Source organism: Staurois parvus, unplaced genomic scaffold (genome assembly GCF_062004578.1).
Source record: "Staurois parvus isolate SC_StPar_1 unplaced genomic scaffold, SC_StPar_1.0 ptg001432l, whole genome shotgun sequence".
In the NCBI taxonomy this organism is placed as follows: Eukaryota; Metazoa; Chordata; class Amphibia; order Anura; family Ranidae; genus Staurois; species Staurois parvus.
This window is the reverse complement of record NW_028319228.1, coordinates 10,583,053-10,592,013: the sequence shown is the minus strand read 5'-3', so window position 1 is coordinate 10,592,013 and position 8,961 is coordinate 10,583,053. Positions and strand designations below refer to the sequence as shown.

Here is an 8,961-nt window from a genome sequence, read left to right as displayed (position 1 = left end):
ACATTTTTCATAGGCTTTTTTGAGTTTGGGCAAGGACACAGGGGCCCCATGATCCCCTATTGCCCGGGGGCCCCATGAGTTGTCAGTCTGCCCCTGGTTCTGGCTAGCCCAGAGACAACGGAGATCAGTTCTAGCAGTGTAGAGAGTTGTAGAAGTGGAATGTTTGCAGACCGGTTAGCAGCCATGGAAGGTCACCACTAGAAGACGCTGCGCTCTCTCTACACCCAGGCTCTGTGTTTTGATGCGACGAGCGCCCCTGTCGGTCACAGTGCGCAGTGCAGCCGCCCGGTGACGCGACTCCCGGCAAATGTCAGGCAGTCTGGGCGGTGTGGTGACGCGTATCCGGTGTGTGGTAGGAGTGCGCAGTAGTTGCTGGAGAGGAGAAGCCGGAGGCCGCAGTTGCCGGTCAGTGAGTGTGTTAGTAGGCAGGTCCAGCCGGACCGGGCTTGGAGTCTGGATCCCTCAAGGGACAAGGGGAGTCCGGGAGAGGGCACCGGAGCTGAGCGGCCCGAGTCTCCCTCCTCCGGACCGGAGTGTATCTCACCTGCATCGTTCCCTGCCCTGCTGGAACCCTCCCAGCTGCCCCTCCGAGAGGACGACTATTGCAACCTATCCCCGCTCTGCCTGCACCCGGCCCCCGCACACAACAGCGCCCTCCTGGTGGCCACCATAGAGCTCAGCAGGCCGCCAGCCCTGGACACCGCCGAGCCCCCGGCACCGCCAGCCCCCCTCATAGTCACCCGAGCTTCGGTGGGGACAGCAGGCACTGGGCACGATGATGAGGGCAAGATGAGCCACGACAAGAAGAAGAGGAGCACCAGCAACCGGATTATGTTGGTCAAGAAGATCCTCATGAAAGATGGGGGCACGGTGAGTGGAGCTTTCATCTCTAGTCCTCACAAGGGGGATCCTGGCTGCGTTCACACTGGAGCGTAGCGGAAACGCCTGAAAAACGCACAATGTCATTCTATTATTTTGTAATACAACTGCGAACACAGCAGTCGTGCTGAAATGTGCGTCACCATGCGTGCTCGGCTCAGTGCCAAAGTTTAGTGCTTGTCCTACTTTGGCGCGTTTTTATGTTCAATAGGCCACCCATTCAAGTTAACCGGTTGTCGCGCCAGAATCGCACTTACGCAGGCCATAGATGGGTCGAAAATCAGCCGATTTTTCAGCCGAAAAAAAAATCAGCTGATTTTCTCATCGTTAATGGGCTAATTGGTCGGCCAGTTTTCTGGATTTTGGCACATTTTTTTAATCGGTAAAGTTGGAAAAAAATAGGGCGATTTTGCCGATCGGCTGATTTTCACTGCAATGATGGGCAAATCGACCGATCTTTTTACCGATAAAAAATCTGCGCATGAGCCGTGAACTGCAAGAAAAAGAATTCCAGTCTGCTATTATGTTTGACATGAAAAGTATTGCGGTTGCAACAATGTATCTATTTGTATCCAAATAAAACCATGTATCCGAAATGGATACATTGTTGCAACCGCAATACTTTTTCATGTCAAACATAATAGCAGAGCTCTCTGCAAGGGACAGAAGTAATTAAATGCCAGCTGTAGACGGGACGAAAATCAACTGATTTTTAAATTTTTTTTTTTGTACTGTTGGTGGTAACGTCGGCCTAATAAATGACCGATTTGTCTTTTTTTTTTTTCTACAAATGGCCGGTTTTTGACCCATCTATGGCCTGCATTACTTGCACTCAGATGTAAACATAGCCTCATGCTGGCCATACACGTATAGATTTTCATTCAAGAACATTCGTTTGACTTTTTAATCTTTAGTGGCATTAAATCGATGTTCATTTTTGACAGCATGATGGGAAAATTCGAAGGGGCAGGAAGGAAAACTTTTCTCGATCAAACAAATTTTCGGCCAGTGTATGTGGTTATCGTTTACAAATGACATTCATTTTAAAGTCGAATGTTAAAAGCAAAAGACAATTTTCTAATGACATTCGTCCCTTCATTGAATGTTAAAAGAATTTTCATACGACTTTTCCTATGAATATTCTCGTCCGAAAATCTACAATCTACACGTGTATGGCCAGCCTTAGGTTTCTTTTTAGTTTCTTTTCCAAGCTAAAAGAAACAATTCTCTGAGCTATGGTGAAGAAAAAAAAAGCTGGCAATTGCATTTAAAAACCAGAACTGACATATACTGACAGCCAGTCAGAGAATTAATGAAACTTTGTGTCTTTTAGCTTGGGAAAGAAACTAAAAAGAAACTTTCTTTTAGTTTGTGGAAAGTGACAACCGATTCTCTGAGCTTTAGTGAAGAAAAAAAAAAAACCCCCGGCAATTGCATTTAAATACCAACACTGACTTATAGTGACAGCCAGTCACTGTATACACTGCTCCTCTCCACGCCCCCGTCATCTGCACACACCCCCCTGTATGGGCTTCATTTTTCCTATCGGCAGAATACCTATATAGCTACTTTCGGCCAATATGTTTTGGTGGCCGAAATTTTGGTGCAGCTGTACTTTTTTTTTTTTTTTAGCTACTTGATAATGTGAATGGGGGTCTGAGGGACTGGTCACATATATGCGGATTGGATGCAGTTTGAACAGCATCCCGGGGCGGACTGACCATTTGGAAACTCGGGCACTGACCGAGCTCAGTAGGGGCCCCATGAGATGCCCCTGGTACCTTTTTCATAGGCTTTTTTGAGTTTGTGCAAGGACACAGGGGCCCCATGATCCCCTATTGCCCGGGGGCCCCATGAGTTGTCAGTCCGCCCCTGTCCCGTCCGCATGACATGTGAAATAACATCGTTTGCTATGGTGACTGGTGCACTGGCGGTGCAGATTAAAAGAGTCCTGTATGATTTCTGTGCGGTCCGGTCAGATTACAGGCTATTGACTTTGATGACTTCGAGCTGTTTCTGAACCGTGCGTCATCAGTTGTGAACAGGATAAAATTCTGATCTGAACAACTACTGTATAAATTAGCTGTGAAACCTGAGCTTCAATCTGCACTGCACATGTGTGAATCAGCTCCTAGGGTTCAGACACCCAATTTCATAGGCTACTTTTATGCCTAGTCTCCTAGATTGTAAGCTTGAAAGAGCAGGGCCCTCGATCCCCTCATGTTTTGCATTGTATTGGTATTGTTGTCACATGTTCTGTCCCCCTTTGTAATGTACAGCGCTGAGCGAACTATTGGCGCTTTATAAATACTGTATAATAATAATAGTGTAATTTCCCATCACTTTGCGGTGTCTGGGGAGCCACAAGTGCAGTGGACAGCCTGCCATACAAGTGAATGGCTCTACATGGTCATACTCTGTACCTACACCTGCACACTCATTATATATTATTTCAGGTACTTATATAGTGCTGTCAATTTATGCAGCGCTTACACATATATATAGTACATTCACATCGGTCCCTAACCCTCAAGGGGCGTACAATCTAAGGTCCCTAACTCACATTCATACATACACATACTAGGGACAATTTAGACAGGAGCCAACTAATCTACCAGCATGTCTCTGGAGTGTAGGAGGAAACTGGAGGAAACCCACAGGGAGAACAGGTAAATTCCAGGCAGGTAGTGCCGTGGTTAGGATTTGAACGGAGAAAACTAGTGCTGCCAGGCGGAAGGGCTCACCACTTAGCCACTGTGCTTCCGCACTTGATGCATTTCCCAAACTTGAAAGTATTGCTTTTTGGGAAATATGTGCAACATATAAACACATTCAAAGAAGCCTCGGTACTTTGTAAGAGTACAGCCATTCATTTGTATATAGCAGGCCATAAGTGTTCAAGCACTAGGAGATTTTATAGGCGTTTTATATTCCTACCATAATTTTCTATCGCATTTTCATGCCTGGGGATCTGCAGCTGCCTTATACAGCGTAGTGAAAAGTATACCTTATGGCGTCGCTCCAAGCTATGGCTGGAAGGAAAAGGATTACCCCCCACTGGCAAGTGAGAAGAGGGGAGTATTTCCAGTGTCAGCCAAAACGAGGGGATGGATGCTGCTCAGCCGACTCCAGGAGTCCAATGTTAAGGAATGGCCTCAGCTGCCGTACTGCTCCCGTGGCCAGCATGGCGGCTGAGGCCATTTGCTAACATTGGACTCCTGGGGTTGGTTGAGCAGCATCCATCCCTTCACTTGCCATGTACAGCCTGCCACACAAGTGAATGGCTGCACTCTTCTAAATGCCAATGCGTATTTGAATCATTGTTTACCCATACTTGTGTTCAACATATTTCCCAAAGGCCCCTTTCACACAGATGTTCTGCTTAAGTCCTCCCCTCCATTTTTCAGGAGGACCTGATTGGAAACCTCTATTCTCCTCTTTGGAGCTGTGGGTGTAAACAGACGTGTCCGTTTACGCTAGTCTACATCCAATCCGATGGCCAAAAAGAGATGAATGGGGATTTGTTCCCCTTCCATCCAGCAGATCAGATAGCAGCTGGGTGTAAATGGACAGATGGACCATTTACATCCGACCACCCATAGAGGATAGAGGTCTGTGTTTGTGTCCACTCTGCATAAGCGAAGCGGACACGGACCTGTCATCTGTCTGCTCACCGGGGATCAGTCGACGGATCCCCTGCTGAGCAAGCTGATTGCAGCTGCTGTGAAAGGGGCCTTTAGAAAAAAAATGCACATATTTCTGCAGGTTAAAAAAGTCCTTTTTTTATTTTTCATGCAGCCTGTGAAGCACTGCACCCGCAATCCGCAGAGTGTGGTTGCAATGCCAGGCTCCAGCAGAATCTCAGCATTGCTGTCTGCCTGTACGTCTGGGAGGGGCAGACCATTGCTGGAATGCAGGAAGATCAATAAACTACAAGAGTGCGCCATCAGCTTTCTCACATTTCATTGAGAACGACAAGCTGGCTGCCATAATGGGAGATGGTAATTGTAGTTTATTACTGACAGAACTCTGGGAATTAATGATGCGGCCGTGTGGGAGGAGCGTTACAAGGTCACATTCTTTTTAAATTGTGGGAGAATATTCCCCACCCACTGTCACAGTGGGGGATCAGTGTGGTGCAGGCAGGTGCTCTTTGGTAACATGTTACACCCTAATTCTGGGTGTAACATGTTACCAAAGGTGAACTTATCATTTCAGGTTTGGGAAATACGTCAGCTGCGCATGTGCAGGTAAAGAATACAGCCATGTGCAACCATACACACTTGTATGGCAGGCTGTATATTGCACCATCACCTCTCTGGGTACAGGAAAGCACCAAGAAATTATGCTAGGCTTATATAATGCTGAAAAAATATTTGGATGCATGAACCCTTATACATTTATTCTTCAGGACCACGCACAGTAGTTGTCTTGAGCAGTTCTGTTCAACGCATAGACGGCACAAAAAGCCTTGCTTCATATTGTGGCAGGTCACACCACGATGCTGGAAAAAAGTATGGCATGTAGAACTTTTTTATAGTGCAATGCAGTGTACCACATCAAAGCATTCTGCAGCTGATAGAACTAATTGAAATGTTACTTTGTGACATTCAAATTTCTAGTTTACAAAAAAAAAAGTTGTAATTTACCATTTTAAAGCGTGTCAACACTGGTACCTTCACATGTGCATCAGTGGCTCTGCTGTGTTGCATGCTGCTGGTGTGAACAAGCCCACAAGCCTTGGGCCAGATTCACACTGTTCCATTGTGGTAACACACACATATTAGAGTGCATTGTGTTGAGGCAACCGACCCCATCACAAGAAACACTCCCCCTGACCCTTTTTGTGAAGCCAGCATATTACATGGCGCAACACATGGTATTGCATTACAGCACTGGTGTGTTGGAGTGTCATTTAACATGAATGGCATCCTAGTGTACCAGCACATATATGTTACTGCAGCGCAAAGGTTACAGCAGGGAAGGAGTGGTGCTTCAGTGCAGGTAGTGCACTACCTACCTCTTCTTTTTTTTTTAACCACTTCCAGTCCGGGCACTTTTACCCCCTTCCTGTCCAGGCCAACAATTGCGCGGTCATGCAATACTGTACCCATATGAATTTTTTAACATTTTTTTGAGACAGATAAAACTTTATTTTGGTGGTATTTATTCACCACTGGGATTTTTATTTTTTTTGTCATGTAAATGAAAAAGTCCAAACATTTTGAAAAGTTTTTTTCTTATAAAATTTTGCAAATAAATAGTATTTCATCATAAATCTTGGCCAAAATTTATTCCATTATCTTTTTAGTAAAAAGAAAAATAACCCAAATTAGTTTATAATCAAAAATTATAATTTTTAAACATTTTATTTTTTTTACATTTGTTTTTTATTTTTTTATATTTGTTTTTTTTTTTTTTTACATACGGTCACCCTAGCAGTAGTACAGCAGTACTACTTGTGGGGGGTGATGAAGATTTTTTTTTTTTTTTCTACACTGATTGCTTTTACACCCATAATGGCTGTAAAAGCAATCATTTCTCCTTCTCTCTAGCTGCATTCTTACAGCCATTGAGAACTACTATGTGAGCTGTGATTGGTCACAGCTTGTCACATGGTACAAGGCTGTTGCGAATATCCTTGTACCATGTGACCTCTGTGATCATTCACAGATTTCACACGTAGTAAGCAATGATGTCAGAAGTGACGTCTTGCTTACTATTCTGCATGTGATCACTGATTGGCCAATCAGTGATCACATGAGCGGGACCTTGCACAGAGGTCCCGTCCGACGATCGGTGTTCCACTGTGTCCGGAGGACACAGCGGGCACCGGATCGCGGTGCTGCGCGCTCCCAGGGAGCGCGCACAAGCAGGGTGCGGGGAGGCCGTTTATAAACAGCCACCTGACCCTGCACTGCCAACGTCCGGCCATTTGTATACAACGGCTGGTCTGGAAGTGGTTAAACTTCATTCATGTCACTGCACAGTAACGTGGTGACATGCTGCATTTTACCACAACTCACCTCATTGTACATCACACCAGAGTTGTTTTCTATGTGCCCTAGCAGTGACTTTTGTTTATCCAGTGTGGAAAAACTCATCTCACCGCAGCTAATGTGACCAGTTCTTATAGAATAACATTTATCCTTTTTATTTACAGTAGCAATTTTTTTTTTCTTGAAAACACAGTATATTTTCTACTTTGTTATCTTCGAGGCGAACTCCAGGCAGTACATATCTCAGCTGGCAGTATTGATGATTTCATACCTTAGGTCAATATGCTGCTTGTTTCTTCCCCCTCTGTGTATTCTATCAGAAAACCAGGTTGCATTATTTGAATCACACCTTCAATTCCTGTGACATCTGTTTTGTAAGACCAGTTGCTGGTATGCTGTGTATCCTCCTGGCTACCGGTTTGCCACTGCCCCGCTGCAGTTCTTTACAGTGTACAGAGAGATAATTGCGTCTCTGCTTGCATTAGTGAGTGGATTTAGCAGTCTGAGATTCCCGGATTGAGCAGCCCACTGTGGGTACCGGGATAGTGACAGCGGAGATACAGCGCTTAGTGCCAACTATGCAGTCTGTTCCCCTTCAGGTCCAGTGCACATGCTGCCTTTCATTTCCTGCTTTTCCCTTTGCATCATAGGATACGTAGTCCTATTTATGCAGCAAGTAGGGTTGCCACCTCATTCCTTTAAAACCAAACACATATTAATTATACAGGTTCTGCAGCTGATTAAGGTGGTAATTAAACTCACCTAGTGCCTTATCTGTATTAAAGGATAATGCAGGCCATACATGATTCGAATTCCGAATGATTTTTCGTCCAAAAATCGAAAATGTTTGCTCGGTAATCCGATGGTGCCATCAATGATTTCGAAAATCGGCTGACCAAGTCATAAAGTTCACCCTATATAACAGGCAAAACTTCTGTTCCTTCCAGGTCACGGCTCATGCGCATGTTCTTTTCGGAAAAACGATCGTACGATTTGACCATCATTGAGTCGAAAATCGGTAGTTTTTCACAAATTTTCCAACATGCCTGATCACATAAAAGGGGAGGAACCACGAAAATTGGCCGGTGCCATTGACCCACTAACAGAGTGAAAATTGGCCAATTATTTTACGAAAAATCAGTCTTATTTCGACCCATGTATGGCCGGCCTAAGTTCACCTTTGGAACATGTTACATGTTCCCCCTGTTTTTAATGTGGAACATGTAACATGTTCCCATAGCCGCTGCGCCCACTGCCCCTCTCCCTCTGACAGAAAATACGGGGAGAAGTTTCCCCGTACTATCTGTCAGATTTGAAAACAGCGTGGCCATGTGTAGTTCCGCCCACACAGCCATGTTGTTCATTCGTGGACTTCCATGAATTAATACAATACCTGGCAGCTTTAGCGGCTGTCGACTTGTAGTTTTCAATGAACTACCACGGTTCTGTGGAGCACCGTGGTAGTTCTTTTAATCTTCCTGTCAGAATATCTGCTTGCTCGTACATCTCCTATGGCAAACAGATATTCTGACAGGTCTGCAGGAGATCTGCATGGCATCAGTGATCTACTGATCGCAGGTGCAGTGCTTTACAGGCTTCTTTGGACAAAAATAACAAATGCACATTTTTTACCTGCAAGAAAATGTGCATTTTATTATTTTTGTCCAAAAAGGTGAATTTACCCTCTAAATTAGCTTCAGAACCTGTATAATTAATGTCTTTGATTATAAAGGGATGTGCTGGCAACCCTATCAGCAAGATGGAAAGTCGTCCTCCCAGCACCAGGAAGGAGGACTCTTACCCAAGGGATATTATGACAACACTGGGGCTGAAACTCTTTAATTGCAAGAAAAGTAATGCACTATGATGTAAACTGTGTCAGTGGTTCAACAGAGCTTAGGAAAAGGAATCTGCTATTGCAAATCTAATTTGTTTCTGGAGTTCAGCTTTAAGTAATAGTAACGTTATTGCTGGTTAAACAGGTCCATAACAGAAATGTTAAAATTGCTCCAGTCCATAGGGGCTGTAGAGATGTGAGAGTTGAACTGGTTAGATTGAGTTATAGCTGTACAGACATGAACAG

General features: G+C 44.7%; 1 protein-coding gene across 1 annotated transcript in view; it reads left to right on the top strand.

Annotated features, from left to right (window-relative positions):
• Positions 1 to 325: 325 nt before the first annotated feature.
• LOC149436050 (solute carrier family 71 member 1-like) overlaps positions 326 to 8,961 on the top strand; it is an 85,411-nt gene continuing 76,775 nt past the window's right edge. The window contains exon 1 of the mRNA XM_089662159.1: positions 326 to 870. Within this exon, the coding sequence (XP_089518285.1) occupies positions 790 to 870 (81 nt within the window). The 5' untranslated portion in view covers positions 326 to 789. The remainder of the gene's footprint in view (positions 871 to 8,961) is intronic.